The sequence below is a fragment of the Hypanus sabinus genome, chromosome X1, assembly GCF_030144855.1.
Source record: "Hypanus sabinus isolate sHypSab1 chromosome X1, sHypSab1.hap1, whole genome shotgun sequence".
NCBI classification, from domain to species: Eukaryota; Metazoa; Chordata; class Chondrichthyes; order Myliobatiformes; family Dasyatidae; genus Hypanus; species Hypanus sabinus.
This window is the reverse complement of record NC_082738.1, coordinates 12740371-12764189: the sequence shown is the minus strand read 5'-3', so window position 1 is coordinate 12764189 and position 23819 is coordinate 12740371. Positions and strand designations below refer to the sequence as shown.

Sequence of the window (23819 nt, the reverse complement as noted above, 5' to 3'; positions counted from 1 at the left end):
ATGGAAAAAGCCTGTCCACGTCAACTCTATCTATCCCCCTCATAATTTTAAATACCTCTATCAAGTCCCTCCTCAACCTTCTATGCTCCAAAGAATAAAGACCTAACTTGTTCAAGATGATAGATAGAGGCAGACAAAAGAACGGGAGGAAGATGGAGCTAGGTGGGGGGAGGAGAGGGTTCAGATTCAGATTCATTTATTTACAGTGAAATGCATCATTTGCATTAACAACCAACACAGTCTGATGATCTGCTAGGGGCAGCCTGCAAGAGTTGCCACACATTCCAGCGCCAGCATAGTTTGTCCACAATGCTCGGCAGAACAACACAAACAGCAACAACCAAACTAGTCAACAACAGCACAAGTCCCTTTCCCACCCCTCTCTGTCCCTCACACACACACACACAAACAGGTCTCCAACCCAGGACAGACCACATCCACGATTCCATTCCTTGTCCTTGGATTCTCAGACTCACCAACATTGGGCTTCCAACTTCAGACTTCACCCAGGACTTGCCGATCATGGGTAAAGGGGATAACTCCAGTTATTTAAAATAAAGGTGTGTAGAAACTTGTCTCAGAAGGTGATGAACCTCTGGAACTCTGAGTGTGGTGAAGGCCAGAATCATTAGATATACTTAATGTGGAGATAGAAAAATATTTGAAAGATTAGAGAATCAAGGGTTGTGTGGAATTGACACGAGAGAAGTTGAGGTCATCATAGATCCGCTGTGATCAAACTGAATTCACTGGTCATCTTCAAGGGGCAATGCTCCTATTTTCCTGTGTTCACAGTTTCAGAATAAGTGGCTTCCCATCATAGGGATGAGGTTTTTTTTCCTCTCAGAGAATTGTAGTCTTTAGAACTCTTGTCTTCAAAAAGGAATAGGAGAGATGAATGGATTCTTATTGTGAAAGGTTGTCAAAGGTTACAGGAAAAAGGAGGTGACACTGCTATCAGAGTGTGCATGGTTGTATTGATCCACAGTGGCCAAGAGGCTTTCAGCTCCAATTGTGTATATCCTTCACCAGCTTTCAGTGGCTGTTAACCCATGTCTGGATCTCCCCCTCACTGCCCATCACTCTCCCCTCAACCCAACCTTCTAACCCTATCCCCTACCCATCTCTCCCTCCCTCCCTCCATGCACTCTCCCACACTCAACACCTCCCATCTGATCTCACTATGTCCCCCGTCCCCGCCCACACGTTTCCTGCAGGTACTGCCTCCCTCCGCCGCTGGGCGTCGCTGCTCTCGCACTGACCCAGCGCGCCGAGCTGAGGACAAGATGGCGGAATCGGGAGCTCCGGTCTGTGGGTTTGTGTTTAAAAAGTCCGGGAAGCGTTTCGCTGGGAGGAAACGGAGAGTGTCCGGTGGTGAGAAAGGTAATGGTCCATGTTCTTTTTCCTTGACCCCTTCAGACGCCCAGACTGCGACTCCCTCAGCTTTCAGTGATAACTGTGCGGTGATATCCTGTGGCGGGGGGATGGTCTCGGGTTCACTGGGAGAAGAGGGTGGCACCCTCCTGGGCTCTGGGGAACCGGGGGGGGGGGGGGGTCAACCTGGGTTCAGGGGTACGGGGGTCTTAGTTGACAATTCCAGGGGTCTTGCAACAGCGGGAGGAGACTTGAGATTGTTGCCTTCATAAACCAGTCCTTAGAATGTAAGAGCAGGGAGGATGTGGAACAATTTTAAACACATAGCACAGTTCTAGTCACAACAGTAGAGAAGATGTGACTGTACTGGTGGGGTGCAGAGGAGACTCACCACAATGTTGCCTGGGATGTAGCGTTTCAGTTATTAAGGGAGATTGGACAAGCTGGGATTTGTTTTCCTTGGAAGTATGAGAGGCTGAGGTTGACCTGATAGTTTGTTGCTTCTAACTATAGGTGTAAGAGAAGGGGCAGAACCGTTCGGGAGGGATTAAGGAAGATTTTTTTTTGCCTAGAGGATGGTTGGAATCCAAAATACACTACTTAAGGGGGTGGTAGAGACAGAAACTCATAAATTTAAGGTTAGTTCAATACCTGGTGTGGATTTAGGATGATGGGAAATGGGTTTTATGGGTCTTTAGCTCTCTGGCAGGACAGGTGGGACATATACCAAAAAGATGATTTGCACTTGATCTGGAGAACAATTAATATCTTTGGTGGGAGCTTTGTTAGTGCTACTCAGGGCAGTTTAGAGTGGTAGGGGATAGGAAGCACAGCAATACAGAGACCTGGTTGTGTGAGGGACAGGGCTGGCAGCTCAACATTCCTAAGTTTCATTGTTTTATATGTGCTAGAGACTGGGTTTTAAAAAGTGGAGGGGTTACATTACAGATAAGGGAGAATGTACACAGCAGTACACAGAGTGGCAGGTGCCTGGAAAAACTTACTGGGGTAGTAGTGGAAACAAATTTTTGTATAGTTTAAGATGGACACATGAATAAGAAGGCAATGGATACACAGGAGGACATTTAGTATAAATTATCATGATTAGCACAGCACTGTGGGTTGAATGGTCTGTCCAGTGCTATCTAGGTGGGCATTTAAATTGAAGGCTGCAGACCAATTGCTAATGTTAGAATTAGTGTAAACAGGTACTTAATGTTCAGTATGGACAGGATGAGCCAAAGGCCTGTTTCTGTGAGACCCCAGACTCCAATGAGTACATAATATTGATGGGTCTGATTAGAATCTGGAGGCTGTGCTCTGGATCCTGAAGAGTTCCTCTTGTACTGAGTAAAACTCAGGATTTTTGTCAAGACAGAGTTTGCCTCTTGCTATGAGCAGTGCTGTACTGAATGTTTCACTGCCCCTCTATTTCACAGATAGCAGTGGAGATGATGATGGAAACACTGTGGTACGGAGAGAAAAGAGAAAGACTATGCCAAATCCCATGATTCAAAAGGTGAGTGCTGAGTCTGATTGAAAGGCTCAGATTGATAGGAAAGTAAGTTGCCATAGAAATACGGTGGATTCTAGGAAATTGGGACACATTGGAGCATGAGAGGTGCTGGGAAGTAGGTACAGAGGAGATGTCAGGGTTAAGTTTTTTGTGCAGAGAGTGGTGAGTGCGTGGAATGGGCTGCCGGCGGCAATGGTGGTGGTGGAGGCAGAAACAATAGGGTCTTTTAAGAGACTCCTGGACATGGAGCTTAGAAAAATAGAGGGCTATGGGTAAAGCCTAGGTAGCTTTAAGGTAGGGATATGTTTGGCACAACTTTGTGGGCTGAAGGCCCTGTGTTGTGCTGTAGGTTTTCTATGTTTCTAAGTACATTTTGGCCCAATTAGCTGAAATTTCATGGAATTAGTCAAAAAAGGTATATAAAATAGGACACACTATGATTTAACTGAGTAGGAAATTATGTACTTAAATGAAGTACAGAAAAAATTAGAGCACTGCCAATGCTACTGCAGTACTATAAAACTGCATCAGTTCCTCATAGTAATCGACAAAGGAGTTCATCCAGTGTGCACTGCCATGTTCTTTTGATTGACTGTAAATAAACAATAAGCACAGACACCTAATGCAGTTAATGAACTGCCTTCATAGCCTTCCTGCATGAAGTAGTGTTGCAATCCAATGATAAAATTCCTGGAATCCTGTGTTGTCACTGGCTCAAGTTCATCTTCATCACTTTCCTCAGTTTAATATTTCCCACCTTGTTGTTTTGATACAATGCTTTTGATGATTGCATCCTCCAAGTCTTCATAGCTTTTTGAATCAGTGTCTGTTGGCCCACTTGGCTAACAAAAGCACACACAACTGATGCTATTTAAAAACTGTTCACTAAGCATGGTGTAGTCTCCAATGGCCACACAAGTATATGTGACGGATGCTAGTTACAAACTGTTTGGCACCAGTCTCTTGTCCCAATTAAGTGGCATAGTGTCCCAAATAAACAAAAGAAAATTTTTTTCAATTTTTTTTTTGTTCTTTAACAGTTGTCCCAAATAACTACTGCCCCAATTTAACCAGAATCTGCTGTATAAGGAAATGTGACATTGAGCATTCTGGCAGAATTTAAAAAAAAAATTATCTGAATGGTGAGAGATGGCAAAGCTTTGAGATGCCAAGAAATCTATATGTCCTAGTACATGATTCACAAAAGGCTACTGTACAGGTACAGTAAGTAATTGGGGAAAGCTAATGTAGTATATTCTTTGCTAGGGGAACTGAATATGAGTAGTGAGATTGTTTATTCAGCAAGTTGGTGATGTCACATCTGGAGTACCGATGTAGTTCAATGATGGTTTACTGGACTGATGATGACCAGGCATAAGAAGGCAAGGAAGTAAGAGCAGGGGTAGACCATACAGCCCCTCTAGTCTACCCCATCATTAAATCTGATCATGGCTGAAATATCCCAGGCGTGAGAGTGTTGTGACCACCTCTATCACTGTTCAGTTTCCTGCTGCTTCCTCCTTCTCCAAGTTCAGGTTGTAGCAAGTGGTCCACTCAGCAGAGAAGATCATTGGCTGTCAGCTACCGACATTAAAAGACCTGTTTATCGCCAGAGTGAAGAAAAGAGCTGAAAAAAAATTACTGCTGACTCCACTCACACTCGCAGTCACCTATTCACCAAATTGCCATCACCTCAAGTCTATCACCACCAGAACTACACATCATCTCCGAAGCTTCTTTCCTGTAGCTATCCAGCTTCTCAACAAAACTCACTCAGGTGTAATACTCTAACTGTCCCTGCACAACATTTATTAAATGTTCTTTCCTGCTCTCCTTGTTCTGTTGAAAATTATCGAGTCTGTTCCTGTCTTCACATTTATTTAAGTTTGATTATTGATGTTTGAGTTCTGCTCATGTTGATTGTTGATTGCTCATGGCTGTTGGCACTATTGTCTTGTGAATTGTTGGTTGCTATTGTGTTGTCTGTTATGGTATTGTCCTATGTTTTAAGCTTAGCACCAATTCTGGTATGGTTCACATACTAACAATAAAGTGATTCTATTGAACTCTTCCTCTGTACCAGACTCTCAAAGCCCTCATTTGGCTGATTTAAAAACAAAATTATCTATCTCCACTTTAAATTAATTAGTGTCTCCAACTCTCTGGAGTAGAGAATTCCAGATTTTCATCACCTTCTGAGAAATAAGTTCTACATACCTGAGTTGTAAATGACCAGCCCCTTATGAAACAATTGTGTATCTCCCCCCCCCACCCCCCGCCCCAGTCAAGACTCCCACCAGTAAAAACACTGTCAGTGTTCCCTTAGGATTCTGAGGATGATTCAAGATCACCCTCATTCTTCTAAACTCCAAGGAATGCGGTCCCAACCATTTGACAGGATAAATTCTCATCCCAGGAGTTATCCTAGTAATCTCCATCAGAACCTCCAGTGCCACTAGATCCTTTTGTGGGTAAGGGAAACAAAACTTTGCTACAAAGGCATATTATGCTATTTTCCATCTTACCGAATTGCTCCATCTGCCTGCCAACTATTCGAGATTTGTGCAGAAGAAAAGGTAAATTGTATTCTGAGAAAAGGTCAGACAGGCGTATAAGCTCTTGAAGACACTTGATAGGGTGGATGTAGATTTAGATGTAGGATCACTGGCTAAGCATAGGGGTCAGGAAGGAGGAGAAATTAAGTAGCTAATGAAGGCAGGCATGCAAATGTTGCCTCTATTATTTGCATGCCTTCTTCACCACTCTATGTACCTATGTTGTCATTTTTAAGGACCTGTGACTTTCACCCCAGGATTCCTTTATAAACCAACAATTCTGAAGTCATTACCATTTTCTGTATCTGTCCCGTTGGTATTTGACATCCCAAAATATGTTACTTTACACTTGTCTGGATTAAATTCCATCTGTAACCACTCCACCAAATTTTCCAAATGATCTATATCTAGTTGTTTCCTTATATAGCCTTATTTCAGCCTGTGATCCCTCTGTATATCACAGCTTTTAAGGGTCCTGCCATCTACAGTAGGGTAGATTACAGGGAGGATGATCCTCTTGCTGGGAAGACTGGAACCAGGGACCATGCATTCAACATTAGGGTCAACCATTTATGACAATGTTTGGAGAAATTTCTTTATCCGGGAGGTAGTAAATCTTTGTATTTCTCCATGGAAGAAGGTTTGGAGGCCTGGTTGATGAGAATATTCAAAGCAGATAGATTAACAGAAGGAGTCAAGGGTTAGTGGTAGGTAGAGATATTAAGGTAAAAGATCAGCTTTGATCTCATTAAATTGCCTGAGAAGGGCAAGGGACAGAATAGCCTGTTTCTGGTTGCGCCATTTGTAAGACCCTTTATTGGCAAAGCTCCTCACAATTCTGGACATCTCTTGGTCCTAGGCAAGCGATTCTGACTGCTGTGGTCCTTCCATGTATTTTGCACATTCTGATAACTTTCTCTCTCTTTCCAAGGCCTAATGTCCTTAATAGAATTTGATACCTATACCAGTCCAATAAGGATTCACTCCTTTGCTCATTACTTCATTCCTCTGCTGTACCAAAAAAAAACCAAGCATTTGGCAGTTACTGTCTTTGTGTTGAGTTCAATAGTTCACAAACTAACCAAATAGCCCCAATCACTCATGTAGTAGGAATAGGAGAATAGCTTGTGTGATACCTCAGATTGAAGGAATCAATAGAGAAAGCTTGGAGACAGTGTATGAGGGAGGATAGGCAGGTGATAGAGAAGGGACACGCTCATACCGACGGTTTGAGATGTGTCTACTTTGACGCAAGGAGTGTTGTGAACAAAGCGGATGAGCTTAGAGCGTGGATCAGTACTTGGATCTATTATGTGGCGGCCATTACAGAGACCTAGATGGCTCAGTGACAGGAATGGTTACTTCAAGTGCCAGGCTTTAGATGTTTCAGAAAGGACAGGGAGGGAGGTAAAAGAAGTGGGGACGTGGCACTATTGATCAGAGATAGTGTCATGGCTGCAGAAAAGGTGGACGTCGTGGAGGGGTTATCTACAGAGTCTCTGTGGGTGGAGGTTAGGAGCAGGAAGGGGTCAATAACTCTACTGTGTTTTTTTATAGGCCGCTCAATAGTAACAGGGATATCGAGGAGCAGGTAGGGAAACAGATCCTGGAAAGGTGTAATAATAAGAGTTGAGTTGCCGTGCTGGGAGACTTTAATTTCCCAGATATCGATTGGCATCTCCCAAGAGCAAGGGGTTTAGATGGGGTGGAGTTTGTTAGGTGTGTTCAGGAAGGTTTCTTGACACAGTATGTAGATAAATCTACAAGAGGAGAGACTGTACTTGATTTGGTATTGGGAAATGAACCTGGTCAGGTGTCAGATCTCTCAGTGGGAGATTTATGAGGCTATCAGGCAGGAAATTGGAAGCTTAAATTGGGAACAGATGTTCTTAGGGAAAAGTACGGAAGAAATGTGGCAAATGTTCAGGGGATATTTGTGTGGAGTTCCGCATAGGTACATTCCAATGAGACAGGGAAGTTATGGTAGGGTACAGGAGTGGTGGTGTACAAAGGCTGTAATAAATCTAGTCAAGAAGAAAAGAAAAGTTTACAAAAGGTTCAGAGAACGAGGTAATGTTAGAGATCTAGAAGATTATAAGGCTAACAGGAAGGAGCTTAGAAGGAAATTAGGAGAGCCAGAAGGGGCCATGAGAAGGCCTTGGTGGGCAGGATTAAGGAAAACCCCAAGGCATTCTACAAGTATGTGAAGAATAAGAGGATAAGACGTTAGAGAATAGGACCTATCAAGTGTGACAGTGGAAAAGTGTGTATGGGACTGAATGAAATAGCAGAGGTAATTAATGAATACTTTACTTCAGTATTCATTATGGAAAAGGATCTTGTTGATTGTAGTGATGACTTGCAGCAGACTGAAATGCTTGAGCATGTAGATATTAAGAAAGAGAATGTGCTGGAGCTTTTGTAAAGCATGAAGTTGGATAAGTCTCCAGGACGGGATGAGATGTACCCCAGGCTGCTGTGGGAGGCGAGGGAGGAGATTGCTGAGCCTCTGGCGATGATCTTTGCATCACCAATGTGGATGGGAGAGGTTCCGGAGGATTGGAGGGTTGCAGGTGTTGTTCCCTTATTCAAGAAAGGGAGTAGAGATAGCCCAGGAAATTATAGACCAGTGAGTCTTACTTCAGTGATTGGTAAGTTGATGGAGAAGATCCTGAGAGGCAGGATTTATGAACATTTGGAGAGGTATAATATGATTAGGAATAGTCAACATGGCTTTGTCAAGGCCAGGTCATGCCTTACAAGCCTGATTGAAATTTTTGAGGTTGTGACTTAACACATTGATGAAGGTAGAGTAGTTGATGTAATGTATATGGATTTCAGCAAGGCATTTGATAAGGTACCACCCCATGCCAGGCTTACTGAGAAAGTAAGGAGGCATGGGATCCAAGGGGACGTTGCTTTGTGGATCCAGAACTGGCTTGCCCACAGAAGACAAAGAGTGGTTGTAGGCGGGTCATATTCTGCATGGAGGCCAGTGACCAGTGGTGTGCCTCAGGGATCTGTTCTGGGGCCCCTTCTCTTTGTGATTTTTATAAATGACCTGGATGAGGAAGTGGAGGGATGGTTTAGTAAGTTTGCTGATGACACAAAGTTTGGGGGTGTTGTGGATAGCGTGGAGGGCTGTCAGAGGTTACAGCGGGACATTGATAGGATGCGAAACTGGGCTGAGAAGTGGCAGATGGAGTTCAACCCAGATAAGTGTGAAGTGGTTCATTTTGGTAGGTCAAATATGATGGCAGAATATCGTATTAATGGTAAAACTCTTGGCAGTGTGGAGGATCAGAGGGATCTTGGGGTCTGAGTCCATAGGACGCTCAAAGCTGCTGTGCAGATTGACTCTGTGGTTAAGAAGGCATATGGTGTATTAGCCTTCATCAATAGTGGAATTGAATTTAGGAGCAAGGAGATAATGTTGCAGCTATATAGATCCTTGGTCAGACCCCACTTGGAGTACTGTGCTCAGTTCTGGTTGCCTCACTATAGGAAGGATGTAGAAACTATAGAAAGGGTGCAGAGGAGATTTACAAGGATGTTGCCTGGATTGGGGAGCATGCCTTATGAGAATAGGTTGAGTGAACTTGGCCTTTTTTCCTTGGAGCAATGGAGGATGAGAGGTGACCTGATAGAGGTGTATAAGATGATGAGAGGCACTGATTGTGTGGACAGTCAAAGGCTTTTTCCCAGGGCTGAAATGGCTGCCACAAGAGGGCACAGGTTTAAGGTGCTGGGAAGTAGGTACGGAGGAGATGTCGGGTAAGTTTTTTATGCAGAGTGGTGAGTGTGTGGAATGGGCTGTTGGCAACGGTGGTGGAGGTGGATACGATAGGGTCTTTTAAGAGACTCCTGGATAGGTACATGGAGCTTAGAAAAATAGAGGGCTATGGGTAACCCTAGTAATTTCTAAAGTAGGGATATGTTTGGCACAACTTTGTGGGCCGAAGGGCCTGTATTGTGCTGTAGGTTTTCTGTCTTTCTATGCTGTCAGGAGGGGTCATGGGTAATCCAGTAGCTATGTTTTGATGGGTCTCTGCAATAGATGTGGAGAATATTGTTTGTGTTAAACTTGGTCACTGACTTGATTGGTCAGCAATTCTCCAGCTGGTATGGTTCTTGGACCCAAGTTGCTGCTTTTTAAATTCTGCTTATCTGCTCATTTCCAGACTGCGAAAACAAAACCGAAAGAGCAGTATAGTGACACTGACAGTGATGGACCAGAGGAAATCACTGTCTCCTACAAATCCACGCGATCAGCGGTAAGTTGAAGATGACAGATTGTTGGCAGCTCTGGTATCTGGATGGTCGCTAGATACTCAAAGCTGCAGAGTTCTTCAGTATGTCATCAGAATTTTCGAATGCTACCAACATGAGCTTGCATTTTGTTGAGTTGGGAGTAGCAAATTCGACAGGTTCTTAACTCTGATCACTGTTCAGAGGAGAGTACTCCTGAGAAATGTTGAAGGGAGCTTGGATTGGTGCAGTCATTATTGTTTTCCTGCAGGGAAATAATTTGTTGACACTCACTGCCCATTGAAGTTGCAGTCCGGCCCCCTCTTTCTTGCCTAGGTAACTCTCCATTTTTTTTCATCCATGTGCCTAAGATAATCTTAAATGTCCCTAATGGATCTGCCTCTACCACCACCCACTACTCTCCATGTATGAAGAGTGACAGCTCTTATATTTTCCCAATCATCTTAAAGGTATACCCTTTTGTTTTAAGCATTATCACCTTGTGAAAAAGGTTGCCCACTCTATCTATGCCTCTTAAACATCTTCCAGTATGCACTGGAATTCAGAAGAATGAGGGGTGACCTAATTGAAACCTATCAAATGGTGAAAGGCCTTGATAGAGTGGATGTGGAGAGGATGTATCCTATGGTGGGAGTGTCTAAGACCAGGGGGCACTAGATGTAGAGGCGAAGCCATAATATATATATATATATATATATATATAGCAGAGGCAATAGATTCTTGGTTAATGAGGGCATGAAGGGATACAGGGAGAAGGCAGGAGATTGGGGCTGAGAGGAAAAATGGATCAGCCATCATGAAATGGTGGGGTAGAGTTAATGGGGCAAATGGCCTAATTCTGTTCCTATATTTTATGGTCTTAGCAAGTCTCTTCTCATCCTCTCCTTTGCTTAGTGGACGTTCTACCGGTGTAAGGTATCCCCACATTCTCATTAATGTCCCCCGTATTCTACCATTCACCTAGACACTAGAGACAATTTACAGTGGCCAGCCGATTAACCCAGAAAAACTCGTACAGTCTAGGGGAGAATGTGTGTTGCCTCTAGAGAATGTGCACAAAATCAGAGCTGAACCCAGGTCTCTGGAAGCAAGATGCAGTGTCTGTGCCACCCTGTATGCTGTACTTTAGTTGTGATATGACCTTTTTGGAAGTCTTATCTGCAGTAAATACACAATTGTTGTTTCCTAGAAACCTGTGGGGCCAGAAGACATGGGTGCAACTGCTGTCTATCAGTTGGATACCGAGAAAGATAAAGATATGCAAGCTATCTTCGAACGAAGCCAGAAGATCCAAGAGGTGAGCTGTATTGTTACTACACTGCTCCTTTAGTCCTCTCTCTTTCATAATTTGGGAACGATCAGATAAACAGAATTTAAAAAGCAACTTATGCTCAAGAGCCATACAGGGAGCAGATTATTTAGCAATTCCCCAACCAATGATTAGCCTAGAACCTAATTATATTCACAAGCGCATGTGATCCATCCACACACACACTTACCAGGAGACTTCCCTACCATCCAATGAGTAGTTAAAATCTATGACCTCATCTCACCTCCAGTCCTTTTAGCAATTACTTTGTTCCAAGCTCACTTTGCTGAGGGAAGTAGTCCTGTCCTACCCAAACGTACCAACCTGGAGACTCTTTTGCAGCCACAGAAACATCTATCTGTCCCCTTACGATAGAATCTCTGCTATTATTGCTCTCCCAACTTTTTTTTCTCCCTTCTGTACAGCAGCACCCACTGGGCTGTTGCTGCTGCTACTGTTCTCCCTGGGAGGTCAGGTAGCTCAACAATACCCAGCTGGGAATTCAAGATTCAAGAGATTTAAGTACACTTATTATCAAAGAATGTATAAATCATACAACCTTGAGAGGTCCAAAACCTCAGTCTCGGTTCATGATTTTAGCAGGGGAAATTGCCGTTAAGCACAGCACCTGGCACAGTCTCAGTGCCATGGAAAGAAGGGGGTATACTAGTTATTGAAGAGACTGACCACTTGGGACTCCTGTGTGACCTGCCTGTCCTGACTACCCCTCCTATGGGTCATTCATCTCTCTTTCTGCATCTGCTCAGTGACTAAACATATCATTTACTGCATTCTTGATAATCTCAATAAAATAAAACAAGTAAAGTTCGCTTGCTGCTAAGACAAGCTCGATTTCTTACCTGCTTGATCTGCAGCTTAGAAATTAAGCTAGAGCAGAGAGAAGCCTTGAGCACTGTTGTCAGAATATAGATCATTAGGTTGAATAAAGTCAGGGCAAAGAGAAAAAGCTTAATGTAGTAAATACAGGGAGGATCAGCAGCATGTTCTGTAAGCAGGATAGAGTACAGTGTGAAGTTCATATACTGGCCCTGTCAGTCATCATACACCCTAGAAAACTGGAGCAAGCAATTCCTGTAGAACCCAAGGGACTACCTAAGAAGTGAAGGAAGAAAGGGAACATGGATGAAAAAGATGGATGGAAGCAGGTGGAGAACTGAGTATTGCACTGATGGAAAAATATAAGCAAATACAGAAAAATAGATAACAATACTGACCCAACCTTGGACCTGTTTGCTCTCCTTTCTCCAGTGAGGATTGTGGACCTGGTGTATAGCTGAATCGTATCAGATACTTTGTGCAGTTTAGTAATGAGACCCACCTGTGAATACTTCTCCAGTCCAAGAAGTGCTCTAAAGTTCTGCATAGATTGCATCTTGAGTTTTTAAATCAAAGGTGCAGTTTTTTTCAATATTACCATTTCTTCTGCATCAAGTGTGATCAGGGAGGCTTTGTATTTACAGGAACTGAAAGGGAAAGATGATGAGAAAATCTATCGAGGTATAAACAACTACATTAAATATATCAAACCCAAGGACACACCCATGGCAAATGCATCTTCAGGAATGGTAAGGTAAGTGAAACAACAGCTCTTAGATTCATTGAGTTATACAGCATGAAAACTGTCCGTCAATGCTGACCAAGTCCTAGTCCCATTTGTCTGTGTTTTGCTCATATCCCTCTGGGCCTTTTCTATCTATGTACCTGTCCAAATTTATTTTAAACATTGTAATCATTTGCACCTCTATATCTTCTTCTGGCACGTTGTTCCATATACCCACCATGTCACCGTGTTCTGTGTATTTTAAAAAAAAGTTGCTTTTTGGATCCCTTCTAAATCTTCCCCCTTTCACTTTAAATCTGTGCTCTCTAGTTTTAGACTCCTAGGAAGAAGACTGTGACCATTTGCCCTCTTGATGTGCCTCATGATTTTACAAACCTCTATAAGGTCACTCCTCGGCCTCCTTTGCTCCAGGGAAAACAGTCCCAGCCTATCCAGTTCCTCCTCATAATTCATGCCTTCCAGTCCTGGCAGCATCCTTGTCAATCTTGTGTCTAGCTTATTGATGTCCTCCAATCCTTCCTGGGATTCCAAAGTTTTTGAAGAATTATAAAATTGTACAGTACAGAAATGGACCCTTTTTGCCCACCTTGTCCATGCAAACTATGATGGCTGTCTTTAATAATTCTATACCTGCTTTGGGCCCAGATCTTTCCACACCTTTCCTATCCAAGTACTTCTTCAATGGCCTTTTAAACATCATCGTATCTGCATCTACCACTTCTCATTCTAGATATTCACCTTCTATGTGAAAAAATTACCTTCAGATCCTCTTTAAATTACTCCCCTCTCACATTAAACCAATGTCCTCTAGTGTTAGTCTAGGAAAGTACCCTGGCTATCTATCCTATAAATGCCCCTCGTATTTTAAGACGAGGTTGGTTAGATTTTTGCATAGTAGGGGAATTAAGGGTTATGGGGAAAGGCAGGTAGATGGAGATGAGATATGGAGGTGATAAGAGAGCTTAAGGTTAAGGAACCCTTAGGGAACAGTGATCACAATATGATCAAGTTCATTTTGAAATTTAGAAGGAGAAACTAAATTCCAATGTGTCGGTATTTCAGTGGAATAAAGGAAATTACAAAGTCGTGTGAGGGGAACTGGCCACATTTGACTGGAAAGGGACACTAACAGGAAGGACAGCAGAGCAGCAATGGCTGGAGTTTCTGTGAAAAATGAGGGGAGTGCAAGCCCTGTAGATTCCAAATAAATTTTCGAATGGAAGAAGGACACTACTGTGGCTGACAAGTGAAGTCAGAGCCAAAGTAAAAGCAAAAGAGAGCAAGGAAGCCAAAGCTATTGGGAAGCTTTTAAAAAGTTGCAGAAGGAAACTAAGAAGGTCATTAGGAAGGAAAAGATGAATTATGACAGGAAACTGGCAACTAATATCAAAGAAGATACTAAAAGCTTTTTTAAATATATAAAGGGTAAAAGAGAGTCGAGGGTAGATATAGGACCAATAGAAAATGACGCTGGAGATATTGTAATGAGAAATGCAGTGATGGCAGAGGAACTGAATGTATATTTTCCATCAGTCTTCACAGTGGAAGACATCTGCAGTATACTGGGCATTCAGGAATATCAGGGAAGTGAAGTATGTACAGTGAAAATTATGACTGAGAAGGTGCTCAGGAAGCTTAATGGTCTGAAGGTGGATAAATCTCCTGGACCTGATGGAATGCACCCTTGAGTTCTGAAGGAAGTAGCTAGAGAGATTGCAGAGGTATTAACAATGATCTTTCAGGAATCAATAGACTCTTGCATTGTACCGGATGACTAGAAAGTTGCAAATGTTACTCTGCTATTAAGAAGGGTGGGTGGCAGCAGAAAGGAAACTATAGACCTGTTAGCCCTACATCAGTGGTTGGGAAGTTGTTGGAATCAACTGTTAGGGATGAGATGATGGAGTACCTGGAAGCACATGACAAGATAGGCCAAATCCAGCATGGTTTCCTGAAAGGAGAATCCTGCCTGACTAATCTACTGCAGTTTTTTGAGTAAGTTACAAGCAGGGTAGACAAAGGACATGTGGTGTACTTGGATTTTCAGAAGGCATTTGACAAGGTGCCACACATGAGGCTGCTGAGCAAGTACATGGAATTACAGGGAAGTTACTAGCATGGGTGGAGCATTGGCTGATCAGCAGGAAACTGAGAGTGGGAATAAAGGGATCGTATTCTAGCTGGCTGCCAGTTGCCAGTGGAGTTCCATCGGGGTCAGTGTTGGGACCGCTGCTTTTTACAATGTATGTCAATAATTTGGACTATAGGATTAATGGATTTGTGGCTAAATTTGCCAATGATACAAAGATAGGTGGAGGAGCGGGTAGTGTTGAGGAAACAGAGAACCTGCAGAGAGACTTAGTTAGTTTAGGGGAATGGGCAAAGAAGTGGCAAATGAAATACAATGTTGGAAAGTGTATGGTCATGCACTTTGATGGAAGAAATAAACAGGCAGACTATTATTTAGATGGGGAGAGAATTCAAAATACAGAGATGCAAAGGGACTTGGGAGTCCATGTGCAGGATACCCTAAAGATTAACTTCCAGGTTGAGTCGGTGGTGAAGAAGGCAAATGCAAAGTTGGCTTTCTAGAGGTATAGAATATAAGAGCAGGGATGTGATGTTGAGGGTCTATAAGGCACTCATGAGATCGCACTTCTAGTGTTGTGTGCAGTTTTGGGCTCCTTATTTTAAAAAGGATATACTGACATTGGAGAGGATTCACAGAAGATTCACAAAACTGATTCCAGGAATGAAAGGGTTACCGTATGAGGAACATCTGGCAGCTCTTGGGCTGTATTCCCTGGAGTTCAGGAGAATGAGGGGGGATCGCATTGAAACATTCCAAATGTTAAAAGGCCTGAACAGATTAGATATGGCACAGTTATTTCCCATGGTAGGGGAGTCCAGGACAAGAGGGCACAACTTCAGGATTGAAGGACGTCCATTTAGAACAGAGATGCAGAGAAATTACTTTAGTCAGAGGGTGGTAAATCTGTGGAATTTGTTGCCACGAGCGACTGTGGAGGTCAAGTCATTGGGTGCATTTAAGGCAGATAGATAGGTTCTTGATTAGCCAGGGCATCAAAGGGTATGGGGAAGAAATGGATCAGCCCATGATTGAATGGTGGAGCAGACTTGATGGGCCAAATGTTCTCCTCCTCCTCCTATATCTTGTGGTCTTACAGTCCATGGACAGATCTTATTGAATAGCGGAGCAGGCTTGATGGACCAGATGGCCCACTTCTGCTCCTATTTCTTATGTTTATGTTCTTGTGTCTTACCAAAATTTGACCTCGCAAATTGCATTACCTCATATTTGTGTGGGTTAATTTCCATCTGACGCTGCTGCGCCCAATTTTCCAGCTAATCGGTGTCCAACTGTATCTTGGTAAAACCTTCACTCTAAGAATTGCTATTAATTGCGCACAATAAATGTCCTAACAAAGGCAATAATTTGGAGGTGATCCTTTTTTTAAATATTGGTTGAGTGATAAACATGAGACAGGAGGGAACATCCTTGGTCCTTTATCTGCACTTCAGCTAGACCCAGCAAAGCTTGATCTACAGACACTTGTGGTCATTAGATAATGGTGTCAAAAATCAGGAATCTTTTGGGACTTCCAGTAGCTTCATAGAGGTTTTTGATGAGGAAACTGCATCATCAGTTTTGAAATGATTGAAGGCATTGGAATTAAAAGGCCTATAGAGTTTTGGATAGAAAATTGAGTGAGTGACAGGAAGCAGAGTAGTAAAAACAGAGTTATTTTTCAGCCTCGAGTTTAGTGTACAGTGACAATCCCCAAAGATCAGTACTCTAAGGCTTCCCTTTGTATGTATTAATTATTTGGACTTGAGTGTGTAGGCACAATTTCTGAAGGCACAAAGCTCAGAGGTACAGTGAACTGTAAGGAGGAAAGGTGAGATGATAGACACTTAAGGGAGATATGCTGATATATCCAGGGGCACCTGGATGGCAAGTCAAATGTAATGCTGATAACTACAATTATATTTTCATAAAACGCATGAGCAGGACAAGAAATTGGAGCATATAGTTATAAAAAGTGTACAGGGATAGAAAGGTACTGGGCTATATTGTATATTGAAACTACCAGGCCAGGTTGAAAAGAAGGTTTAAGAAAAAGAAAGATCCTGGACTTCATAAAAAGAAACCATGGAGATCATGATGTAATTCATAAAAGACTACTCTAGCCAAAACTTGGAGTGATGTGCCCAGTCTGGTTCTCACACTTTAGGGAAGGTGTGAAGGCTTTGAAGAGGGTGCAGAGGGGATTTACTGACAGGATTTGCGTTAGGATTATTTAGTTGTGTGAATAGACTGGAGAAGCTATGTTTGTTCTCCTTGGAAGAGTATGTGTTTAGATTTTGATTAAGCTTCTAATCCAACAAGTTCATTCTTCAGTTGTTTAAAAATCCAATTACCATTTCTGACAGTTCCTCACTGGCAGTGAATGTTTTGGGGATCACCCGCGCCAAAGTCACCCTGCTTCCAAATAATTGCTACACCTGCCACTTTGCTCTGCTTGGTGATTGCTCTTCCGTAATCCTGTCCTCCTGGCCTAGGCTAATGCTGAGCCTGCAACCCAAACTGACCCTAGTTAAGCCATTCCTGATGCTGTCTGAGTTTTGACAATGGGGCTGTTGTCATTGGTGTCAACATTATGCTTATTGTGTGTCAGGAAAGGGCCAATCCGAGCACATGAAAATCTCCGAGCAACAGTACGGTGGGATTATCAGCCTGACATCTGTAAGGATTACAAAGAGACTGGCTTCTGTGGGTTTGGAGGCAAGTTTATCTTTTCTTGTGTTCCATTTGGTCAGAGATTGATGTGTGGGGCTAGTGATTTGCAGATGTTCCCACAGTTCTCCACACTCCTCCATCATTTTGTCGTTACCCCTGAACTAAGGCTTTGATCCTTACTGTATGCTGCCTCAGCTGATTGTGATCAATCTTTATTTTGGTACAGTAAGATTCATTTTCAGGGAGATTTAAATTCTTCAAAAGTTCTGGTACTACCACATATAGAGAGTTGATTAAGGATTAATCATAAGTTTGATGCACCTGGAACCAAATCTGACATCTGCATGTCTGGACAAGAACCTGGGAGTGAAGGAGACACATCTGACTTAGCTTAGCATCGAGGAGAGCAGAAAACAAAATGGAAAAGAAAGGGACAGAAGACAAGTCTAGTCTGAAAATCAAAATACTACAAGATTGAGGAATGGGCTAAAAGGACAACAAAATGTCACTGGGTAGGGTGGGTACAGGGTTGCCATGGTGATAAGCTGTCAATTAAGCCAGCTAGTTGGTAGATTAATGAAGGTAGAGGGAAAATGTCAAAGCTGTGGAAGGTGCCTAGCAAATCCAGCAATGTCAGAGGAGAGAGGAAAATTGGGCTTAATATTCCAGATGTATACAGTATTTGCAGGGTTTACTCTGATTCTCAGCCTTCAATAGGATTTTCTTCTCCTTGCAGACAGCTGTAAGTTTCTACATGACCGCTCAGACTACAAGCATGGCTGGCAGATAGAACGGGAGCTGGATGAAGGCCGTTACAATGTAAATGGTGAGTGTTGTAATAGTGAGCTCGATTATATCTGATAATTAATTGTGAGCATTTCTGACTCCAACATCCCCTCAGGCAATGTATTCCAGATTCCAACCCTCTGGATGAGAAAGTGCTTGCATCCCCTCTAAACGTCTTGCCCTTAAGAGCTGTGTGCTTTAGTTCTAAATAAGGCAATCTCAGAACCCACAATCATATTGGTTCCCTCTTTTTACTAACAAAACTATTCCATCTCCTTTCCCTTTTAACCTGTCCTTGAACACTGAAAGCCCTTGGATGTTCTTTTTCCAACCCTGTCCATTCTACAACCATGTCTTTGTAATCACAGCATCATATCCACTCATGAGTATTTGCCTCTGTGAACTGAACGAAGGAGAACTACATGGTGATAGATAAATGCATAACAGAAGAACAGATTTATCCTCTTCAAAAATCATAAAACCAATCTTGGGTTTGGGTTCAAGATTAGGCAAATCTGTCAATATTCATAAGAATAAACCTGATTCTGAGTTGATTGATTTTTGTCATATCTATCCAATTTTTCTTGTAGCGGTCTTAATCTAATGGTCAGTCAGAATCAGGTTTAACATCACTGGCATATGTTGTGAAATTTGTTGTTTTGTGACAGCAGGACATTGCAATATATAATAAAACTATACAGTAGATATGTGCACTTATTACTTGTTAAATAAGTAGTGCAAAATGAGAAATGGGAAAAATAGTGAGATAGTATTCATGGGTTCATTGTCCATTCAGAAATCAGATGGCAAAGAGGAAGTTAGCTGTTCCTGAAATATTGTGCGTGTGTCTTCAGGCTCCTGTATATCAGGTCGATAGGGAAATAGCTCTTGGTTAATTGAAGAGTTGATCAAAATCAAATGTCACTTAACGGACTGTTTGGTTAAGTAGCTGCTACTATGTTTGGGAATGTCCCACTCCCAGTTAATCATAGCACATTTCAACATTTCTGGGTGAATTTCAACAGAATTGGGTAGCTTCTCACATTTGTGTGCTTTCACTTGCAGATGACGAGAACTATGAAGTGAGCAGCGATGATGAAGACATGCCCTTTAAATGTTTTATCTGCCGGTCTTCCTTTACCAACCCAGTGATGACAAAGTGAGTCAGTTTGTCAAATAAAGGCCACAAGTTCTTCACTTTATTTATCCAGAAATTTGGTGACTATCACATAAAAAAAACTTTGCATCTCCCTGATATTTAACCAGTTGCATTTTCTTCCACAGGTGTAAGCACTATTTCTGTGAAAGCTGTGCCTTGCAGCATTACCGTAAATCTCAACGCTGTTATGTGTGTAATGAGCAGACCAATGGGGTTTTCAATCCAGCCAAAGGTACGTGCCTTGGTAGGTAATTAAAATTTAAGATAACAGTAGAGCAGTTGATATCATTTATTTGGATGTTCAGAAGGCTTTTGACAAGGTACCACACAAGAGGTAAATACTCAAGTTACAGCAGGTAGGGATTCAGGGTAAGGTGTGCAAATGGGTGCAGAATTGGCTCAAGAACAAATGAGTTATGGTGAAGGGATCCTATTCACACCGAGAAGATGTTAAAAGTGGGTTCTATAGGGATCGATTTTGGGGCTGCTGCTGTTTTTAATTTACATTAATGATTTAGATAAGCACATAACAAATAAACTAGTAAAGTTTGCTGATGATACAGAATTAGGGGGCCAGACTGATAACAGGCAGCAGAATCAATAGTTAGCTCTAAACAAAATTCTGATGTGGGCAGATAAATGTGGATGAAATTTAATGTAAGTATTATGTATAGGAATTAGAAATATTAATTGAAATGAATTGACTTTATTACCTACATCCTTCAGATACATGAGTAAAAATCTTTACATTATGTCTCCGTCTAAATGTGCAATTTATAGTATTTACAATAAATATTATGTAAAACAGGATAGTCAATATAACATAGAAATACAGTTGAGTCAGCATGAATTAGTCAGTCTGATGGCCTGGTGGAAGAAGCTATCCTGGAGCCTGCTGGTCCCGGCTTTTGTGCTATGGTACGATTTCCGGAATGGTAGCAGCTGGAACGGTTTGTGATTGGGGTGTCTCGGGTCACCAAAGATCCTTTGGGCCCTTTTTACACACCTGTCTCTGTAAATACCCTGAATAGTGGGAAGTTCACTTCTACCGATGTGCTGGCTGTCTGCATCACTCTCTGCAGGGTCCTGTGATTAAGGGAAGTTCAACTCTCATACCAGGCAGTGATGCAGCCAGTCAGGATGCTCTCAATCGTGCCCCTATAGAAGCTTCTAAGGATTTAGGGACCCATACCAAACTTCCTCAACTGTCTGAGGTGAAAAAGGTGCTGTTGTGCCTTTTTCACCACACAACCGGTGTGTACAGACCACGTGAGGTCCCCGGTGATGTGGGTGCAGAAAAATTTAAAGCTGTTTACCCTCTCAACTCCAGATCCATTGATGTCAATAGGGGCGAACCTGTCTCCATTCCTTCTGCAGTCCACAACCAGCTCCTTTGTTTTTGCAACATTATAAATATGCAGTCAGGGTGGTTATTGAGTTAGAAAGTATACCATATGAGAAAGGTTTGGGCATCCTAGTAGACTCATCACTATCAATATCTAGACAATGCACAAAAGCGATTAGGAAGGTTAATACAATGTTGGCTATATAGATGCACTTAGTGCAGTGAGGCCACACCCTGAGTACTGTGTACGATTTTGGTCTCTGTATTCTATGAGGGAGTTCAGAGAAGGGCTACTAGACTCATTCCAGGTCTTCAGGGTATGAGCTAGGTCTCCGGGTCACTGGAAATCTGAAATAAAAACAAAATATTGGAAACACTCAGCTGGTCAGGCAGCATCTATGGTGAGAGAAACAGTAACCATTTGATGTCAGTGACCTCTTATCCAAATTAGTTGCCTCAGGTGTCTCATCCAACTTAGGTGAAATGGGGCAGGGAAATGCTAGGAGAGAGAGAGAGGAGGTCACAGCTGGTGGTCTGGTTAAGAGTGAAGTTACGATAGGATCTAGATTAACTGGGAAGGCATGGCAGGTGGACTTTAACTCAGATAAGAAATTTAACTTTTAGTTTTAGGTGGTCTCTAAACAGGTTATCAGAAGTTATTGTGGGATAATTGGGTTGAGGATAACACTGGTTATAAGTGGACTGAGGATCAGCAAATTGCTTTTGATTCAGTTAAGTGTGAGGTGCTGCATTTTGGGAAGTAAACCAGGGTAGGACTTGTACAGTGAATGGTCATGCCTCATCAAGTGTTGTGAAACAGAGACTTGGGAGCTCAGGTATATAGTTTACTGAAAACAATGTCAGAGGCAGGCAGGGTGGTGAAGAAGACATTTGCCACCTTTGCCTTCATCAGTCAGTTGTATGGACATCATGTTGCAAATGTACAAGTCATTGGTAAGATTGCACTTGGAGTACTGTGTGCAGTTCTGGTCGCCCTGATTTTTGGAAGGATGTCATTAACTTGGGAAACGCGCAGAAAAGTTTCACATGGATGTTACCGGGACCGGAGCACGAGATATGAGGAGAAATGGGCAAATGGAACTAGCTAACTATCTTATTGGGGGATCTTGGTCAGCACAGACTAGTTGGGCCAAAGGGCCTATCTATGTGCTTTATGACCTCCGGCTCTATGAGAGACTGGGTAGCCTGGGACTGTTTTCCATGGAGCAAAGGGGGCTGAGGGGTGACCTACAGAGGTTTTTTATAATCATGGCAGGAATTGAAAAGGTGGATGATCAGTCTTTTCCACAGAGTAGGAGAGTCTAAAACTAGAAGGCATAGGTTTAAAGTGAGAGGGGGTATGTTTTTCACATTGAGGGTGGTGGGTATCTAGAACAAGCTGCAAGGCAAAGCTGTAGAGGCAGGTACAATACAGTTTAAAAGATTTGGACAGGTAAGGCTTAGAGCAGGGGTTCCCAACTTGGGTCCACGGACCCCTCGGTTAATGGTAGGAGTCCACGGCATAAAAAAGATTGGGAACCCCTGCTCTGGAGGGATGTGGGTCTAACAAAGGCAATAGGACTAGCTCAGGAAGCCACCTTGGTCAGCATGGGACCAGTTGTGCCGAAAGGCTTGTTTTTGTGCTGTGTAACTGACTCTGTAATTCTGATGATTGGAGGATCAGATCCGATGCTTCCATCATTTCTTGTGGTGATAGACTTGCAATAATGACTTGGGAGTGTTTCATGCATTGTTATTCTCTATTTCAGAGCTTATGGCAAAGATAAATAAGAACAAAGCAGAGAACCAGTCAGATCAATTGGATGCAGCGGGGGAACTGGAGCAGACAGGGTGATATCCTTGCCCACCCTCACTTCTGTTTTAGCAAAATTAACTTGTTTTCAAAATAAATTTGTGTGTTTCCTTGTAGTTGTTAGTTCTTTAATTACTGCAATTAGTCTTAACCTTCACTAAGTATTTTTTAAAACCGTTTTAGTGTATTTAGAGCTATGTGAAGAGCTGAGCAAGATGATTACCTCTTGTTAACAGGAGTCCTAGAAGAAAGGTGCTCCCAGACTGTTGGCTCAGACCAGCTTCTCAGTCATGACGTTCCGGCACAGAAGCAGGCTCTTCAGCTCAACTGGTCCATGCCAACCAAGATGCCTACCTGTACTAGCCCTATTTGCACATATCTGGCCCATATTCCTCTAAATCAGAGGTTCCCAAACTGGAGTCCATAGACCTGTTGGTTAATGGAAGGGGTCCATGGCATAAAAAAGGTTAGGAACTTGTGCCCTAAACCTTTCCCATCCATGTACCTGTACAATTGCCTTTTAAATGACTTCCACCCTGCCCTCAAATTAATTTGGTCCTTCTCTGATACATCTCCTTTCTTGATATGTCCCCATCTCAGGAGACACGTTATCTACTGACATCAAGTATAACCTGACCAACTCCCACAGCTGTCCCCTGCTCTACTCTTTTTACACATGACTGTGTGCCTAAGCACAGCTCCAATGCCATATACCAATTCACTGGTAAACACCACTTGTTGGGTGGAGGTGAGTTAGCTTACCGGATCAAGATACTTCTTCAGATACACAAAGTGTAAAAGAGAGGTGAGAGTGGATATCACAGACGCTGAAAAATAATGCTGGAGAGGTAGTAATGGGGGCAACGAAATAACGGATGAACTGACTTAAGTATTTTGCGTCAATCTTCACTGTGGAAGACACTAGCAGTATGGTGGAAGTTCCAGGTGTTGGGTCGTGAAGTTACCATTACTAGAGAGATGGTTGTTGGGAAACATAAAGGCCTGAAGGTGTATCAGCCTCCTGGACCAGGGTTCTAAAAGAGGTAGCTGAAGAGATTGTGGAGGCATTAGGAATGATCTTTCAAGAATCACTAGATTCTGGAATGGTTCCGGAAGACTGGAAAATTGCAGAAGTCACTTCACTCTTCAAGAAGGGAGAGAGGCAGAAGAAAGGAAACTAAGGCCAGTTAGTCTGACCTCAGTGGTTGGGAAGATGTTGGAGTCAATTATTAAGGATGAGGTCTCAAGGTACTTAGAGACACATGATAAAATAGGCCGTAGTTAGTGTAGATTCCTCAAGGGAAACTTGCCTGACAAATCTGTTGGGAGTCTTTGAAGAAATAATAAGC

At 42.6% G+C, this 23819-nt stretch overlaps 2 protein-coding genes across 4 annotated transcripts in view; one reads left to right on the top strand and one right to left on the bottom strand.

The window, feature by feature from the left end:
• The first annotated feature begins 1225 nt into the window (after positions 1-1225).
• Positions 1226-22586, top strand: rnf113a (ring finger protein 113A). Of its 2 annotated transcripts, none has more exons than XM_059955808.1 (10): positions 1226-1383; positions 2814-2893; positions 9627-9719; positions 10904-11011; positions 12505-12614; positions 17306-17412; positions 18104-18193; positions 19219-19312; positions 19438-19544; positions 22427-22586. In XM_059955808.1, the coding sequence occupies exons 1-10, from the start codon at positions 1287-1289 to the stop codon at positions 22510-22512; spliced, it is 972 nt and encodes a 323-aa protein (XP_059811791.1). In that variant the 5' UTR covers positions 1226-1286; the 3' UTR covers positions 22513-22586. The 2 variants fall into 2 exon arrangements, with proteins under 2 accessions (XP_059811791.1, XP_059811790.1); XM_059955807.1 differs by having other exon boundaries at positions 19438-19556.
• Positions 19576-23819, bottom strand: part of cdc27 (cell division cycle 27) — a 135926-nt gene continuing 131682 nt past the window's right edge. The window contains exon 19 of one of the 2 annotated variants that reach the window (XM_059955806.1): positions 19576-21005. In XM_059955806.1, the coding sequence (XP_059811789.1) occupies positions 20995-21005 (11 nt within the window). In that variant the 3' untranslated portion in view covers positions 19576-20994. The remainder of the gene's footprint in view (positions 21006-23819) is intronic. The other variant, XR_009508936.1, reaches the window with a different exon arrangement.

Coding starts and splice junctions, on each gene's coding strand:
- rnf113a (XM_059955807.1), top strand. CDS start 1,287: ATGGCGGAATCGGGAGCTCCGGTCTGTGGGTTTGTGTTTAAAAAGTCC. Junction 1,384..2,813: donor AGTGTCCGGTGGTGAGAAAG/GTAATGGTCCAT, acceptor TCTATTTCACAG/ATAGCAGTGGAGATGATGAT. Junction 19,557..22,426: donor AGCCAAAGGTACGTGCCTTG/GTAGGTAATTAA, acceptor TCTCTATTTCAG/AGCTTATGGCAAAGATAAAT.